Here is a 19,234-nt window from a genome sequence, read left to right as displayed (position 1 = left end):
AGCAAGCATCTCGTCAAGATCCCAGTTCTGCGGTTGAATTTTATCGCGTCGCGTTTATTTGAAATCTTACTTTTACTTTGTTGACAAATCGTGAAATTTTTGTGGTAATTTCAATTATTTTTTTAAATAAACATTTATTAGAAGTGTTATGAGAAGTGTTAGTAAATTATATATATATATATACATATGTATATATATTTGTACATTTATCAAGTGCACAGTAAATAAGTTAAGAAGAATTGAACATTGCAAAGAAAGTGTTGAAAAATATCTTCAAAAAATTGAAAGTTTTTTTGACTTAATATCACAGCTCTGTGATACACTTATATGATGTATGAGTGTAGGAAAATACACTATTTTATTACAATTATTTTAAATAAAAAACAAAATATTAATTTTTTTAGAAATAAAATATATGACATTTGATACATTTACAAAATAGTCTTACGATATATCACTTTAACGTAAGAGTGTGATGGCTAAAAAATTAGGAAGTCAAATTATTTATCAAATTATTGATCAATTAATTATCAAAAATTATAGAAACGTTAAACTTTGGTGTGAACCAAAACTTCATTTATTATACGTCTTCAAGTTTCTACTTCACACGTCACTTCACAACAATTTCTAACCTAAAAAATAAATTTAATAAAAAGTACAATAAAAAAAAATAAATAAAATGACAATAAGGAATAATAATAAATAAATAAATTAGTTAAATTTTTAATAGATAGATATCACAATTAACAAACTTTTTTTCTTGCACTTCATATAACACTACAGTAGTATGGAAACCCATTTTTCAAAAGTCTCTATTAAAATATTCCTGTTATTAATATTAAATTTTTGAAAAATTTTTGAAATCAAACAATTTCTTACCAAATTAAAAATTTTAAATAAAATAAAATTTATGTAATAAGTGTAGTAAGAAATAAAAACTTCACTCTAGATATGAACGTGGAACTTTTTAGTACTTAGTCTTTATCTTTACTTTATTTAATTTTGTATTATTTTATTTTATTTAATTTTATATTATTTTATTTAATTTCATTTTATATTATTTTATTTGATTTAATTTAATTTTATTTTATATTACAAGTTTTTGATTATTACGGCGCTTAGGTCGTTTTTAACACATAAATTGAAAAAAAATGTTTTTTTTTTAAATAAAAATTTACACTTATTAATTTGTGTTAAATATTTAATTATATTTAAGTTTTTATAAAAAATTATTTATAGCACAGATATTTCGGTATATTTCGTAGACCAAGGTCTACTATAGTCTATTTAATTATATATTAAATTAATATATAGTTTAATATATAACAAAAATTAATAAGTGTAATTTTTAATTTAAAAAAAAGACATTTTTTTAATTTTATGTGTTAAATAAACGATCTAAGCCCATTAATACTGAAAAACTTCTTCAAAATTGGTCGTAATAACAATTTATTATATTATATTATATTATTTTTTTATATAATATAATTAAATTTAATTTAATTTTATATTATTTTGTTTTATTTTATTTTATTTTATTTTATTTTGTTTTGTTTTGTTTTGTTTTGTTTTGTTTTGTTTTATTTTATTTTATTTTATTTTATTTTATTTTATTTTATTTTATTTTATTTTATTTTATTTTAATTTATTTTATTCAATTTAATTTAATTTTATTTTATTTTATTTTATTTCATATTATTTTGTTTTTATTTTATTTTATTTTTTTTTTTTATTTTATTTTAATTTATTTCATATTATTTTATATTATTTTATTTTACTTATTTATTTTATCGGATCGTTCAGTTTCTTTATTACATTAAAATTATAAACACACAGTACTTGTCAAATGGAACAAATCTTCTAATCAGTACTGATCTGAATTATTCCTTTCGTTTTGTCTTAACTAGTACTATCAACACTAGTTAGCCTGATAGGTACTTTAATTCATTAAAGTATTGCCAGTTCAGTGTTAGTATTAATTTTAAAGAAACTAAATTATGTGATTTGATATCACGAAAACTATTCATCATGAAAGAGACTAATTGGAAGATTAAATGGTTAACTAATATAATATAGTTTTTTTTAAAATAATATTTATACTGAACTGATCGATCACCCTGTTTCATAATTAATATATAATTATAATTAAAAAAATAAACAGTATATCTTCAAAACTACTTAAATAATATCATAATAATTAAATATTTTAAAAAATTAAAATAACATATTAACAAAATTGTTAAAATTTGTGAACTTTATATGTTACTTCATAATTGATACAGAACACCCCATACATTTCTTTAATTCCTCCTCTTTTTTCAACCCACTCCATAATATTTCCAATGTTAAGATCAGAAAAACTCTTGAGATCATCAATGCTCCCGACTAGTTATAAAACGCTCATTATAATTTGACAATAATTTAGAATTAAGAAGGCTTCCTACTTAGTTTGATCCGTTTCCACTTAATTGAAATAGCTGTTTTTTTTCAACCCACTCCATATATTTTAAAAAAAATGGTTAAAAAAATGGTTGCAATCATCAATACTCCCTACTGATTATTAAACGCCCAACCCTCTCCCAAAATTAGGAATAATATTGATTTAAGAACGCATTCTATCTGATTAGACCTGTTTTCACTTTATCAACCTACCTGTGTTTTCTTTCCCCCACTCCATAATATTTCCAATATTAAAATCTAAAAAATGGTTGGAATCATTATTACTCTCAACTCTAGCTGCTTATAAAACTCCCAACTCTCTCCCCAAAAATTAAGAAGATTGTAGAATTAATAAGGCTTTCTACCTAAATTAACCTGTTTCCACATTAGCTAACTACCTTACTCTGTATCTTTTCTTTATTCGATAAGAATGTAAGACATGGCGTCACATAGATTACTAGCAAATAACTGATTTAATTTTATTAATAAAATTTTATTTATAAAATATGAGAAATTTTATTTTTATTAATGTAATATAATTTTATTAATAAAATTAAATGTTAATAAAAAAGCATAAATGATTGAAATATATTAAATGTGATATTAAATTTCTTTTGAGTTAACCGCACGTGTTAATCGAAGTGAATCCGTAACTATGCGGTTGTCAACTAAAATTAGAATCTTAAAATCGGATGAAATTTATAAAGTCGCCAACTGCACGTGAATTGCTCCCATAAAAGTCGTTTTTAATTTCTTCTAAATAAGCAAATAGAATCGTATATTTTATATGAAGCACTAAATGACAGCCGAAGAAGTAGGCAAATATCAAATAAAATTCTGAAATATGAGTGAAGACAGCAATCGAAAGCTACTGGCACTACGACGAAATTGATGGAGTTACCCAGAATACACAATGTATTAAATTTATGGCAGCCAGCAATTAGCTCTCAGGAGTAATTAGGTATTTTATTAGCCATGCAGCACAGCACCTTAAAGCCCATCAAATTGCCCTGCCCACTGTCACGAATTGCACTTGCTAAAGCGCCAAGAGACGTACAGCCCCAGACATTAACTGCCGCACTTCTTCGGCTGTGAATGGGTATGAGGGCAAATGAAACGAAGCTGCACATGATGAGATATTAAGGCGTATGTTAGATACATTTGCATAGGCAAACAGTGCTGAAGACATCAGAGTGGCAGTAGGAGAATGTGCACTCAGACAGACAAGCGGAAACTTCTACTTACAATTATAATAACTGCTCTCGACTCTGAGCTTAGATGCGCGGCACAAGCACGGATTGTCTGGTTAGCACAACGCATTGAAAGCACCGTATTTGCGGATCGCTCATTTGCGGCTGAGAATTGCTTAGTCTCTGGATTGTGCAATATCTTAAAATGCATGACGGGTTGCGCATCTGATCGATTTTTATTTTTATTGATTTCATTTGCTATTTGCTGAGATTATAAATGTAGGCTACTGCTGTGATATAACAGATGTGATAAATAAAAATAAACTTGAAGATGTTATTGCCAACTATTTTTAGAACACGATGTGAAAATATGCTGGAATGAGCTCAAAATGTGCTTGCTTATTTAACCCGTTATGGGCTTACTTTTATTGAATAGTTTTTTCTTTTTTTATTAATTGTTAGTAATATTTTTCCCAACTTAATTAGTACAGGTTATGCGCGCATTAGTAGAGATTTCCTTATGCATATATAATTATTATATAATAGATATTATTACTGAATACTAATAAACGCGCAATCATAAAAACTAGTGGTTAGATAGTAGTAGTTAGGTAGAAAAATTATAAGTGCTACTTGTTATTAAATTAAGATTGAAATATGGAGCGCAAGACGTGAAGGAAGTAACTCAATGGAAATTAACTTTACTTAACTGTTAACTTTATCTTTAAGAGTTAATATATCACAAAATTTAAACCTTATATAAACAAAATAATTTTAGTTATATTCATATATTTCTTATTATAAACATATAATTATAATGACATATTAACATACAGTGCAAAACTCTCTGAAAAGGGTACTTCAGAATCAAATTTTGTCGATTCAATAATGGTCTCCGGCAAAAAGGACTTCAGTTGTTCCAAATTAGCATAGTTATTATAATATTATTAGTATATGTATATGTCCATAATATAGCTCCATTCAAGTATATTCCTTACGGAAGCAGAATATACCTAGCTGGTTTGCTAAATAGCAACTGTAAGAAATAAAGAATATATCCACAAATCAAATTAAGAGCGCCTACTGATACATATAAATAAATAATACCTACCAGACTTGTGACGGACAAGTCTGGTTTCTCTTATCTAACTTAATGAAACAAAATCGAATTAAATTTTTTATATATTCTATATTAAGTTAAAATTTCCTGACAAACCTAATAAATATTTTTCTCAATGTACTAATAATTAAGGCCATGTTATATAGACAGTCATGGTCACATGAAATATGAAATTTTTGTTTATAAGATGAATTTAAAAATTGAGAATAAGAGTAAGAGATAAATATCGATTTTAATCTATCAACATGAAAAGACTTACTGTACCTCGATACATTGATCAAACAAATGTCAAATATGCTGTTTGATAACAAATGGCAGAATTTATACCTATTAGAAGCTAATAAGTTTATTTTTATGTGAATATGTTTCCATATCTATACAGATATTATTGTAGACACATTAATAAAATGTACTAAAATCATAGTAAAGGTAGTAAATTGACTATCGTGATATGACTCCCTATATACCATGCCTTTTGGTCATGCCGAAAAAGAGTAGATAATTGCCATGACTGACCCTTATTGTATGTAAGATGTTTCAAAAATAAAAAAATGTTGATAAAAATTTGATCCTTGGATTTTTGCAAAGAAATATATATTAATAAATATATATAATCCAAAAAATGCAAAATAGTCTCTATTGTGTCATTTTTTCATGAAAGCAAATCGATAGAAACTTATCTGAACAGAAATAGAAACAGATTACCATACAAATATCATATTTTTATATTGTACAAAATAGATCTCATTATATTTTTTTATTGGATTCTCGTTAGGTGTTGCGTTTTTTAAAAATATAATTAGCTGAGAAATACCACGTTTCAAAAGTGCAGTGATCCGTTGATCATACAGTGATCACTTTTAAGTATTCTTTATATATCTGGATACTGTTCTAATCGTTATAGAATATATAACAGATAGATACGTTTTAAAAGTACAGTAATGCACTTACCATACATACAGTCGATGCCAATCACTTTTAACTATTGTTTATATATCTGAACAACATTTGAACCGTTATAGGCTTTGGGATTATAACCTTTAAGCCTATAAGCTTTATGTTTATAGGTATTATATTTTTTATATTGATTTCATTGATAAAACTTAATTAATTGAAAGTAATTACTTTCAAAACTTTTTAGATTACATTTGAAAGATATATTTTTTTGTCACTAATATTTCGACCTAAAACTACAGTCATCTATATAAATTATAGACTATAGTCGAAATATTCTTCGCCACTGTTTGTAAAATATGGTTCTTAAAGTATGTATAAGTATTTCGACTATAATCTGCAGTCATCTGTAGAGAGTGTGGACGGTAGATGACTGTAATCGAGACATTGACAGTTATCTGTATAGATCTATAGCTGACTATAGTCTAAAGCTATATTATTGGTGCAAATAACATATATTTTTTAGAGAGGTTTCGAAAAGTAGTAAGCTACAACAACAAAAATGTTTTTATATTATTTCAATTAATTGATGTTTTAGCTGACCATACAACTCTTTCGAGTATTGCCAAATACCCATTATCAGTGGTCTGGAAATTATTTCTTATATTTAATAATTCGTAAATAATTTTCTGAGACTGCAAGTACGAAGGATTGATGTCAAACTTCGCTAAATTTGAAGCTCAGAGTCAGCATAGTTTTAAAAAATAATTTAAGAAATTTTTTATTATTTAAACAATTGACCAATTAGTCAGTTTAAAAATATATATAAAGTTATTTAATGTTAAAAATTTATGTATATTGTAGTTTTCTTCGTTAAGTAATATTATTGGGTTTTGGTGGAAAAAAGACACACTAACAGTAAAAGGTTAAGCGCAGATCATGAAGCACACGACACAGCTATCCTACATGATCAATTAAGCATTTCTTCTATGGACCAGAGGATGACAGCAGACAGCAGACAAAATTTGTTGTCATTTTAGTTTAGTATTCAATATGTTGACTCTCTAATTGCCACTTTATATGCCAACGTCATAAAAATTAACATATAAATTATTGCGAAGAAACATTAATTTACTGCATTTATTCTGACTAATTCATTTTGCAGAAAGAACTTTGTGTGTACAAGTTGATTAAGTTGTTGCACAGAAGATAAAACATATAAAAAATACAAAAGACTATAAATAAATTGCAGTTGTAATATAAGATAATGTGTTTATTAGAGATAAAAATAATTTACTTCAAAAAGCAAATTAATAGTGTCTAATTGCGATATTATTTTGATTAGATATTTATTTATACCACAGTAAACATCATTTGTTATACTTATAGTTGGAAATATTTTTTATTAATTAATAAGCGATAATTTATATACAATACACATATATTTGTATATTAATTTTTTTATTTTTATTTCAAGACAAAATATGTTTGCTAAAAATCGCGCCACTCACTACATAATCAGCACATTGTTACTTTGGAATTATCTGGTATCGCAGACAATAGCTGCTAATTTACCACAATTAAAGAATCAACAAAATGCTATATTACACCACCAACAACAGCAACAGCAACAACAACAGCAGCAGCAACAACAACAGCAACATCAACAATCACAACAGCAGCATTCACAATTGCAACATGCAGAATATGTGCATGAAAAGGATCCCATGTCGGATGTACTCAAAACTGTCAATTCTGAAGAAAATTTAAGTGACTCCTATCAACTGTTAAATGACTTTAAAACTGACTCTCATCCAACTGAATCATATTTTCCTTGGCAAATGCCATATCAATCCATGACACCACAAAATAATTTTATGCCTTTACCACGGTTCCCAGCTTTTCATCAAACGCATTTATTCGACAACTTTCTTCCAATGCATACACCAAAGTTTTTACCATTTTTTAGTTACCCACAACCTGTACTTGTACCTTATCCTTTTTTGGTAACTCCTGATATGTTGTATCCAACTGCATTCCCTGTAACACCGACAAATGACAATGAGGAAAGTATGTCGCGTGCTGCTAATGGACGTCGTCCATCGTCATCAACTTTATCCTCGTCTTATCCACGCAACTCACCAATTTACTACGTACGTTTACCACCAACTCCGTATATGTTCTTACCTAGCTTTAATTTTGGCGCTTTACCTCAACCTGGGTTTACTAGTGGAATTACTTCTATAATACCTCATCAAGCAATGCCTACATACCCTACGCTGAGTTCAGTTCTTAACTTGCCAGTAAACTTTCTTGCTAATGGCAAACCAACGAATATTTATCAAATGGGTGGTTCACCAAGTGATATACAAAATCCATTCAGACCAGCACAGAATCCATATAGACCAAGTACTACTTCAAGTAGCTTCCAGCCACATATTCCCTCTTACAATTTGGGAGGATTGGGTGCTACGCAACAAGATTCAAAATTAACCTCTCTTAAACGTCCTTTCATCTTTAATGGTCGACCAGATGATATTTTCATATTACCAAACAATTTTAACCCAATTTCCGAATTTGGAGGTTACTTTTAGTTGGTTATTTTAGATATGATAAAATAATTATCAGTGGATAGTTATCTAACATAAGACTTTTTACTTGGAAAGTATTAAAAATACGAGTAATAAAATTTTTATTTAATAATAATTATAAAATAAAAATTTAATTTAATTATAAATACTTTTTTAAGAATAATATTTTTTAATTAATGATATTAAATTAAATTAAATTAAATGATAGGGAATTGCAAAAACAATTATTTATAAACTATAGAACTATAGAAATTTAATAAATGAATAAAGTTTAAAAATATTTTTATAACTATTTTAATGGATTATTGTTTTTTTTTAATGCAAAAAATAAAAAAAAAACAAATGACTTGTGGTAATTTAACGTAAACTAACGCCTCTGTTCAGATGCTTTGATTGTAAATACTATTATTTATTTAAAAAAATAACAATTTATTATATTATATATTATTAAAATTATATGAGCTTTCTGTGCCCATTACAATGTCTACATCAAAAGATGGGTCTGTGACAGACTGTACGTAAATTGCCCACGAAACCGTTGTGTTACTCTAGAGCTTAGCTTTTGTTTTAAGAATGTCCTATAATAGGAAACTTTTGTTATATATGCATTCTCGATTTAAAAGCTACCTGAATCACTTAGGCCAGTTAATTTGCTGTATGGATTACTTAAGGCCTCTCATATTCTTAACAGTTTCTAGGAATTCAATTAAGAACTTTTAGAATTGTAGCTTTTCTCCATGATACGACTGAAATCTGCACAATATATGATTTTTAATTCTTTAAATTACTCTTGGGCTATGAAGATCTTTTCTTCGAAATCCAAGTTTCGATGTATGCCTATCTATACTGCTCTAGATGATTGTATAAAATATATTTTCTTCTATATATAAATTAAAAATCTGGCAAAATCCATTGAAAAATCAATATACATTAAAATTAGAAGGCTAAGAAGAACTGTGTATGTCTGTCTCTATATATGCTATAATTATATACATTAAAATTAGAAGGATAAGATAAACTATATGTAGGTATGTATGCCTCTATATATGATATGATTATGATTATCTATAACATATGTATTACCATTTGTGAAATAATTTATAATCTGGCAAAATCAAGAGATGTCGTACCACCATTAGCCTAAAAGGACCACAAAGGATTCAAAAACACCAGGACCAAAGACCAAAAATGACTGCCAACCGGCAGTCCATTAACTCAAATGAAAATTAGTCACAAAAAATAACTTTGTGCCACCTCTACTAGATTAGTAAGACATTTTGACCTGTTACTGATATTAATGACTTCGATTAACATTCTCTGCTTCCACGCAATATATTAACTCAATTTAGAGATAGCATTGACCCCTTTGAAATGTATTACAATCCAAAGCGAAAATAATGAAAATGAAAGTTAAATTTGATTATACTCATTATGTATGCAATTCTCAACCATTCGCTGAATAAAAGCAATTATACTCATATCGACATTATAATCAAGTAATCGACTAGACATGAGGTGACAATAGGTTGGGTGTGGAAGGTTTTGCAATAGAGAAATGCATTTCAGTATGCAGATATAATAGTAGCACATGGGGAAAAAAGTAATTCGAATAGAAATTAAGAAAAAAATAATGTCATGCTTTATAGCTCTTATTAATTATTATTCTCTTTTTATTTAATAAAATGTGTTATAAAGGATAGGCACTAGTATTAACTAATAAAGTTGACGAATAATACTTAAGAGAGCGATTATTATCCGCACAATAATAATAGTAATAAAAATAAATATTGAATATATTAAACAATATTGAATAATATATTCAGATTCTAAAGAATTTAATATTAATATCTTTTATTTTTCCATATCCATTTTTTTCTTGAATTTTTCCTAAAAAAATGGGAAAATAACAATAACTCCTAATGTCTGAAATCAAATTTAATTTAAAAAATATGGTAACCATATAAGTATTTATTAGCTAAATGGTAAATACTAGAGGTAGCCTGTCTCAGCGACCTAGATCTAAAGAAGTACGCAGACTATTTTAACAGAAATGGTTTCTTAATCTATTCATCTAGAGCACAAAATCTTGTTGTCTTACTAAAGCGTATATTTTTTCATTATTTTTAATATCTATTATATTATGGAGACAGGTAAAATAAAGAATGGTCCCGCGAAAGAGAGTGAGAAGAATTTTCCCCTATTATTACTGATTCGTAAGTATGGATTAGTAGTTGAGGATTAGTAGTCTGGTCAACGTGGTAAATTAGTGATAGTGATGTTAGTAAAGTAATTGTACAACATAAAGCAACCAAAAATCGAAAACAATGATCCGGTTCTAAAAAGTATCGCGCAAAGACAGAGCAAATGAGCACTACTTCCCTTTCTAATTAATAGTAAGAACAATAGTTATTAAATGACACAGTTTCCTAGTCGAAATATCTGTCTATATGCGAATAGAATTAATTTGATCGTACAGCTAGAAGTTATATAAATAAAAGGTGATTATCGCTTTTTCTTCTTTTTCTTTCTTATCATTTTCTGTTCAGCCATCGCTACCCTGATTACACTATCACTAGAGTAATACAAACAGTCCATCACTAGAGTTTTGTGGTATTATTTTTTGGGAAGATATTTTTTTGGCACTCAATGCGTGAAGAAGAAACCACTGATTGATAATTTAATTTAAAATTTAAATAAAAATTAAAATAAATATTTTATGATCTTTAATGAATTTTATGGGGAACTCTTCCAGATATCCATTATCAGTGACGTTTTTATTGACTGATATTTTAATTATTTTTGTCAATAACTTTTTGTTCATATGTAATGTTTTCTAAATATTTTGTAAATACATAAAAAAATGTTTTAATAAAGAAATCAATTTTTTTTTTCAACTTTTACTTTAAAGCATTTGTAGAGAGAAAGTTATTGCATTTCTCCCTTTTTTTATTTTAAAAAAGCATTTCTTTAATAGTAAGTTTTTATTTTAATTGGCAATTAATTCATGATTTAAACAATTTGCATTAAATTTAAGTAATATTAAATTAAAAATTGAAAAACTAATTCAATTGCATTTTACATGTGGTTAAGTACAAACGTGAATTTGCTTTCAATAAAAAATATACATATATTAATAATAAAAAAAAAATAATTATCAAAAACAAATATAATTTAATTAAAAATAATTATTCATTATAAGCCATACATTGAAACACCTTTCTGAAAACTAATTCATATTAAAATGTTATTTCAAAAATATTTTTTATTTCTTATAATCGTTTTTCTACTGTTGAGTGATGAGCTTTGTGAGTCCAAAAAACTCAGACGAAAATCAAAAAAGCATAAGAATATGTCAGCAAGTTTTAAAATTTGTAAGTTTTAATAATATAATAAAAAAAATTAATATATTTATGGAAATTTTAATCCAGTACCACCAAAACCAGCGAATAGACGCAGTTCTTCGTTATCACCGAAAATGCCAGGACTACGTGGTTTTCATCCAATTTTCATAGATCCTCAACCTATTATATATGGGGCTCAACCATCACCATTAAGTTGGCAAGGAAATTTTGGACCTTTACAGGGATTACGACGTTCCGATGATTTTTCATTATTACCATGGAGCAATAGACATACGCTTGGCAGTCAAATTTACGGTTTGCCTAGTTTACTGAATTCACCTTGGTTTGGACACAGTCCATTTTATGGTGAACCTCTCCATATGTATGTTTAAAGTTTTGATTGCTCAATGTCTCATTTATTTAATAATAAAAAAAGTAATTTTCTTTTATATTTTTGAATAAAGTAAAATTGTGTTCTTTAGTTTTGCAAAAACGGGGCTAGTATCTAAGTAGTTAGAGCTTCAACGTGCCTATAGTTAGCAATACACATTTAGATACATCACTTACAATATATAGATTAAATAATTGTGTTGCTTAATAAATCATTTTTTAAATTCTTGAGATGTCACCACAACATTGTTTGCTGATGGTATTTTTCTTATTTTATGTAAATTATATGCGTGGAATTAATATGCTAATATATATTATTATTTGTTATCTTAAAGTTTCATGTCTTAGTTTTTGATATATATTTTAATCATATCAGCTCATAGGTCTCTAGAAAGATCTTTATTTCTGATGTGTCTGTATCCTTGAAACCTTTTTTTTAGAATGTTACAATTAACTAAGATGGTTTCATAATATTTTTGGAGATAGATATGCTGTTCTTTACATATAGTTTATTACCACACTTAAATTATTAAAAGCGTTTAGCAATTATCTAAATCTGGTATCAAACCAAGACACCCTAAACTGTCATACTATTCTATATTTATGTTATTAACTTTCATCTGTATATATTTTTCAAGTTACAAATCGCATTTTGTGTCTTGTTTAAATGCTTTCTTACATTTTTAAATATATTCAGTATTCAGCTTATGTTCTTCTGAAAAATTTTAGATTTTGTTCACTTTTGTCTGAATACTGGATGCGGGTGCCATCTGTATACAATAACAGCTTTCTGAGATATTTATACTGTGTAAAAATGGTAGTAGAAAAACTATTATTTCTATAATCTAATAATATTAAGATCTAATAATAATTTTTGTTGAACTTTGTATATTAATAATTTTTAATGCCATTTTTGATTATATATTACTCAAAACATTTATTCTCCAAAATGTTGATATTGAAAGCATAGTTTAGGGGATAGAAAAACCTTTAGTCTCCAAATTTAAAGAATTCTACTGACAGGTAATTCGATTTGATTTAAATTAATCAGAAATACTATTGCATTATTACTTTATAGTGTATTACCAATAAAATTGAATAAAAAATTATGCAGTCGAACTGTCACTAGAACTTTCATATAAATGATATATAGTCAAATTTCCATAACTCGAACTTCTAAAATTTGAATTTTTTATAACTCGAACTAAGTAGAGTGCAACAGGTTTTAGAGAACAAATTGCATACAATTACAAAAAAGTTCTTTCATAGGAAGTTTCCATAAGTCGAAGTTTTTCTTTGCAAAATGGTACATCGAGTTATAGAAGTTTGACTCTATCTCACAAATTTTTGGGTATCGTCTAAAACATTTAATCAATAGCATTGATAGGTGTTCATTTTTCATAACTTGTTCAAAAAGACGTTTAAACTCAAGTTATATTGCTTACATTGCAAATTTTACAAAGAAATTTGTAGCTGTTTTTTACGGTTTATTTTGTATTATGGTAAAAAGAAGGATTTTATTGCATAATTTTAGGAACAAATCTCCAGAAATTGAAAACCGATTGTCAGTGACTCGATGATCGCTATCCAGGTATAAATTTGGATCATAGTATAGTAGTAGTGCATAGTAGTTAAAAATAAATTTATTTAAATGTTCATTTATACTTATAATGGTTGCAGGGTTAGTGTATGCTTACAGCCTTATCACAGGCAATTGCAAAAAAAGTTAGCTAACCGTAGTTCTACATTTAGAACATAAATGAGAAACCAAATAATGTATTCCTGTTGTATATCTAATAAGTATTAATGGTATTACGTATATGAATCAATGTTAAACAACGATAAATCACATATAATATATGTTCATAAATCACGTATACATTAAAATGCATTATTATCAGTATCTCAGTTGTCGAACTTCCTGAGAAAGCTGAGAAGTATGTACCAATTATCACCAGTTTAGTATGTTTTTGGTGTAAAAAAATTAGTAATGCAGTTCCTGACAAAATTTGCTAATTTACTTAATATCATTTAAAACATATAAAGATATATAAATTTAAAATAATAAGATACTGCTATTAACGGTTCGATTATTATTTTTAAATTTGTCAACATTAACACAGTTGACCTACTCTCTCTACTAAGCCCGAAATTACCGACCATACGAAAATCTATGCATACCATACCCCGACTTGCGTCGTTAATTGGGTTGGACCAAATGTGACGCAAATCGAATCACATTTTTCCACATTCGTAATTTGTTATTGATGGTGAATCACTTTTTAACTTATTGTCTGTCGACAGAGCCTTATTCTTAATTAACATTTTCGATTAATGCCATTCTTCTTTGATTTTGATTTTCTATCCAAATGGGAAGAAAGAGCTCAATTTTTACAATTAATGAAATTCTTGGTTTCGTAACTTGTTTGGCCTGCAAATATGTGACAACTTTTCCGTAATTCTTTATCTTGTCCGCTTCACGACAACAAATTGTTCTCTCACTAGTTAGAGGTAAACCCAAAATTCTCCCAATATCAGCAGGTTTTTTCCAAATTTAAAAACTTCCAAGGAAATTTTTTTCGCTTTTGACTTATTTTTATTTTTTATAAAGCAGAAATTTATCTTTTCACTTAACCACACCAATATAAACTGACACCTTTTAACCTAAAACTTAATACCATACATGTAAATCCCCTTTTAAAAAATGTAACCTACAAGGAATAAAATGGGTATCTCTTCTGAACGCATGTATTAAAAACGACACAACTCGAAGTCTTTTGTTTTCATAAAACGACTGAATTACTACTAAAATCCAAACAGTCTTAATATATTCGTAAAAGTGATATAAACTTGATATAAAACTGATATATAAGATAAAAACTAAAATAAGATATATATAATAAGAAATATAGCAAAAAAAAACAAAATTGCGAGTACAACAATGCGGTCCGGTAAAATGGGGACGATACTACTTAAGTTGGGCCATAACAGTGATCCATTTGGTATTCACTTTACTTGGTAAACTCATTATATTCTTGCATACATAATTTCAAAGGGTTAAAAACTATTTCGAACAAAATGTTTTTTAAGAGGTAGTCTAGTCACTAAGTTAGATTCTCTAAAAAGTATACCCCTAAGATATTAAATCTATGCTGCATGTATGCTTAAAAATGATAAAGTAGTTAAAATGAACATGGGTACTGAAAATGTTATGGGTACTTGATATCCTTATGTGGTTTTCCAACTAACAATACTGCTAGTCATTTAAATAAGATCGTTAAATTATTTTATAATTTATTCTATATCTTTATATATATCTTTATATATGTAATATATTATTTATTTTATTATTAAAAAAATGATAAGTTTGCGTTCGAATGGCTTTCGTATCGTTCCTTTATGCAAAGAGAATTTCAATAATAGTGTCCCAGAGCCTTAGAGCTAGAGTGATGAAAAAATTATGATGCTAGAAATCTTCTTAATATCTAGCAAAAGTAACTATTTCTGTAATTTAATCCAAAATATTTTTTATTAGGAATTATATCACAAATGTGTAAGTTTAACAAAAATATTTTCAAACATCTAACCTTAGAGATACGTAAATAAGTAATTGGACTTGGAGGAAAACCAATTAAATTTTTGTGTTATTTTAACAGAAACCTCCTACTTTCTGTCTACATCAAATTAGAATAAATTATTTACAAAATTTATTTCTCGATCCATAAACCGTTCCACTTCTGGCTGCCTACTAAAGAATTAAATTAAAAATGCAGTTAGTTGGTGCAATATCAATACAAAGGTTAAGTTACCTTCAACAAATTTATAATTGATATATTTATATTTTCTCCTAGTGTTCCTGTTGATTATAAGACAGCATGAACAATTCTTCAACCCGTTGCTTTGTTTCATACTGTCTCAACACCATTTTGTGCACCTCATAAAATGTTGCAGTGTAGGTGAAAAGCCGATATTCATTGAGATTAGCTATATAATCGCCCAACAAAGTTATGCTCTGTTCATCCTTTCTGTAAATGTATACATTAAACATTCCGGGAAGCGTTGAAGGAGTTACACAATTTAAGAGCATAGGACGTTCAACATTTTTAATGACGTTGTTATAGTATGCACCGAAGGGCGTGTCTGCGAATCTCGTTTCGGGATCAATTTCTTCATTTTCTGCTGAAGACATGCTTTCAAAAATATATGCGAAAATCAACAAAAAATATATTCTGCTAATTTTAGTTTTTAAATTTCTAAAAAATTAAAATTCCTGAAAATAATTTTAGAATGTAAATATAAAAATAAAAATTTGAATATTTAAATGGATATTTTAAAAGAAAAATCAATGAATTACGATTATAATTACGATGATTATCTTTAAGGTTTTGTCTCGTGGGCATTCCAAAAGAACATGCTTCGCATCCTCTATTTCACCAATATAACTAAAACAGAATAATTCAGTTCCGCGTTTGAAGCAGACTAGATATTGTAGATAAAACACCCATGTCCATTAAGAAACTCTGTTAGGTAGATGTTTATTTAGTCACGTTTTTAATTATGTCATATATCACAATACTAAATAATCCATACTCAGTAGATGGAATAAGAAAAAACTTTCAATGGAAATCAATAGAAAAAAGAAATGATCGATAACACTATAAGTTTAGTTTTATTTATTAGAAAAAGTTGGCATAATTATTAAAAATACGAATGTAAAGTAATACTTAATTTTTTATTTTGTTAAAAAAGTTAATTAAGTAAATATTCAAACGAAAATACTATTCATAAAAATATGTTTCATAATTATTTAAATTTATTTTATAATAATTATTTTAAAATAATAAATTTACACAATAACATATTTTTCATAATCAGCAAAAGGTTTGCCTAAGGCATCATGCCCCAAAGATAAACAGGCGGGATTATCTTTAAAAGGACCTTGTGATTCAAGTACTGCATGTGGAGCACAACGCCAAGGATCATCAGTTTCAACTTGCCATTTATATAAAAGCTGTAACAGCTCTAGCAATTTCTTTTTATAACTGGGTTTAGTAGCTAGATTCTTCAATTCCATTGGATCAGCTTTAATGTCATACAATTCATACTCTGGACGTCTGTAATATGTCTGTAAGGTTTTATACCACGGCAATGAAGTTTTTGTAATCGTAGCATTGAGAATTTGTTGGAATGTTGGTGAGGTATATAAATCTTGATCGATCGGGAAATAAGACCAATAATTTAGATTATGTATGAGCTTATAGCGTCTGTTACGTATCATACGCATTGGATAATTCATGGTGATTTCATGGAAATTTTGACTACCAAAAACAGCATCATTTTCATCAGGTTTTGGTTCAGCATGCAAAAGTGGAAGTAACGATTTACCAGTAGTTTTGGGTATTGTATTGTTTGGTGTATTAAAATGAAAAACATCCATAACTGTTGGGAATATATCAAGTAAACTTGTCATAGCTGATGTTGTATCATGACGTCTAGACTCTGGTTCTGGTGAGTACATGAACATTGGTTCTCGTATACCAAAATCATATAGATTGGTGCGTCCTCCTGGGAAAGGTGGGCCATTATCGGAAGTAAAAATAACTAAAGTATTTTCATTGAAACCATATTCCTTAAGTTCTTTTAATACTAAACCAACACCTTGATCCAAACGCGACATGGTCATATATTGTGCAGCTAATTCTTGCTGGGCTATGTTAGTTTGTGGCAAATAAGCTGGTATTTCTAAATTGCGCCAATCATAGTAAATGGGTTTCCAGTCAGGTATAGTGCCCATGCCTTCCTCACCTGAGCCCCAGCGCTCACAAAACTCACCATATTGTGGTGTTATATGACCACAGCGATGAGGATCGTGGAAAGCAACCATTAAGAAGAAAGGTTTATTTTCATTTTTCGCCTTTGTAAGAAATTCTTTAGTATATTGTTTGATATTCGTTATATTACGACCAATTTGATTGATTGAGTGGTGTTCTTCGGTCTGCTCATAATCGAAACGGAAATTTTCAGCGGCTCCAACATGTTTCTTACCTATGATACCACTTAGTATGCTTCCATTTGATTTTTGTCGCAAGATATTTGGCAGTGAGGTCACCTGTGGCAATACATTGAAGTTGTGCACTCCCTGATGTAAGCCATACATGCCATTCACATGACTAGCTTGACCGGTAAGTATTTGAGCGCGACTGGGAGAGCAACTGCTAACCGATGTAAATGCATTATTAAAGATTAAACTTCTTTTGGCCAATTCATCCAAATTTGGAGTTTGACAAAATTTGTTCAAATATGCGCCCATTTCGAAGCCTGCATCATCAGCCAAGAGTATGAGTACATTTTTCGTTTCTCCACTGACCTTCGACAGTCCCGAAAGACACAATAAATAAATTGCGATTTTAATATATTTAAATGACATTTTTTTTATTTTATAATTTAATTTTCTTTTTACTTATATTTTAATTTTATTTTTATTTAAAACATTTTCTATAAAAAATTAAAAACCGCAACAAAATATCTTAAACCGGATCGAGCGAAGACAGACACTTAACTAATTCCAATCTCTTGAACTGTTTCTCTACATGCTGAGTCTACTTTCTTTCTGTTTTGATTTTATTTTTTATTATTTATTTTTTTGTTGTGTATTTTTTTTGTTTTTTTTTTTGTGTTGTTATTATTTGTTGTTACTTTTTGTCGGCAATAAATTCATTAAATCAGCTTTTACTTAGCTTAGGCAGCGGGTAACTGCAGTGAAAGAAATAGATTGGTACTTTTGTAGATACGTATTTTTTTTGCGTTTGAAACCGAGGTTAACTGAATATTGCTTATTTAATCTTTTGTATTTTATTCTCATTAAAATAAGCAATCACTTTAAGTTCACAACAAATGACTTAAAATAAAAAAATATGCCCTGAATGGGTTTATCCGCTTTAATTTTTTGCTTTGAGCTCTGCACATTTCCACTGCGGCAAAACTGAGATACGATCGTCCACTAGATTCACAGAAGCAAAACGAGCCGAACTGAGAAATGTTATATAATAAAGATTAGAGAGGGAAAAACATTATATAAATTGCATTACATTTAACTTGAATCGGAAATTCTTAAAAAACCGATTGGGAGAGTGGGAAATTCTCATATATAAATATGAAATCTTGTATACAGGGTGTACCGTATCAAAGCGTTATAATTGTAGAAGTTAATTTCTTTGTATAAAAAATAAAACAAATATTTCCAATAAAGACTCCATTTCTAATATAAAC

General features: G+C 27.9%; 3 protein-coding genes across 4 annotated transcripts; 1 reads left to right on the top strand and 2 right to left on the bottom strand.

Annotated features, from left to right (window-relative positions):
* Positions 1-8,265, top strand: LOC119686421 (transcription factor asR4). Its single transcript, XM_038101004.1, has 2 exons — positions 1-104; positions 7,121-8,265. The coding sequence occupies exon 2, from the start codon at positions 7,128-7,130 to the stop codon at positions 8,235-8,237; it is 1,110 nt and encodes a 369-aa protein (XP_037956932.1). The 5' UTR covers positions 1-104; positions 7,121-7,127; the 3' UTR covers positions 8,238-8,265.
* Positions 8,266-15,338: 7,073 nt separating this feature from the next.
* LOC119681065 lies at positions 15,339-16,230 on the bottom strand. 2 transcript variants are annotated; one of them, XR_005252503.1, is made up of 3 exons: positions 15,775-16,230; positions 15,553-15,713; positions 15,339-15,469 (listed from the first exon to the last, which is right to left on the bottom strand). XR_005252503.1 is itself a non-coding variant. In XM_038094135.1 (2 exons), exon 1 carries the CDS (start codon positions 16,152-16,154, stop codon positions 15,813-15,815), a length of 342 nt encoding a protein of 113 aa, XP_037950063.1. In that variant the 5' UTR covers positions 16,155-16,230; the 3' UTR covers positions 15,486-15,713; positions 15,775-15,812. The 2 variants fall into 2 exon arrangements, 1 of the variants encoding a protein (XP_037950063.1); XM_038094135.1 differs by lacking the exon at positions 15,339-15,469 and having other exon boundaries at positions 15,486-15,713.
* Positions 16,231-16,778: 548 nt separating this feature from the next.
* On the bottom strand, positions 16,779-18,425 carry LOC119681883 (N-sulphoglucosamine sulphohydrolase). The gene has a single exon (XM_038095185.1). The coding sequence runs from the start codon at positions 18,390-18,392 to the stop codon at positions 16,812-16,814; it is 1,581 nt and encodes a 526-aa protein (XP_037951113.1). The 5' UTR covers positions 18,393-18,425; the 3' UTR covers positions 16,779-16,811.
* Positions 18,426-19,234: the final 809 nt, after the last annotated feature.

This window comes from Teleopsis dalmanni, chromosome 2 (assembly GCF_002237135.1).
Source record: "Teleopsis dalmanni isolate 2A chromosome 2, ASM223713v2, whole genome shotgun sequence".
In the NCBI taxonomy this organism is placed as follows: domain Eukaryota; kingdom Metazoa; phylum Arthropoda; class Insecta; order Diptera; family Diopsidae; genus Teleopsis; species Teleopsis dalmanni.
Note: the sequence above shows the minus strand (reverse complement) of the source record. Positions and strands in the feature narration are given on the sequence as shown.

Bases quoted from the DNA above. Each gene is read 5' to 3' on its own strand.
- LOC119686421 (XM_038101004.1), top strand. From the start codon at position 7,128: ATGTTTGCTAAAAATCGCGCCACTCACTACATAATCAGCACATTGTTA.
- LOC119681065 (XM_038094135.1), bottom strand. From the start codon at position 16,154: ATGTCTTCAGCAGAAAATGAAGAAATTGATCCCGAAACGAGATTCGCA.
- LOC119681883 (XM_038095185.1), bottom strand. From the start codon at position 18,392: ATGTCATTTAAATATATTAAAATCGCAATTTATTTATTGTGTCTTTCG.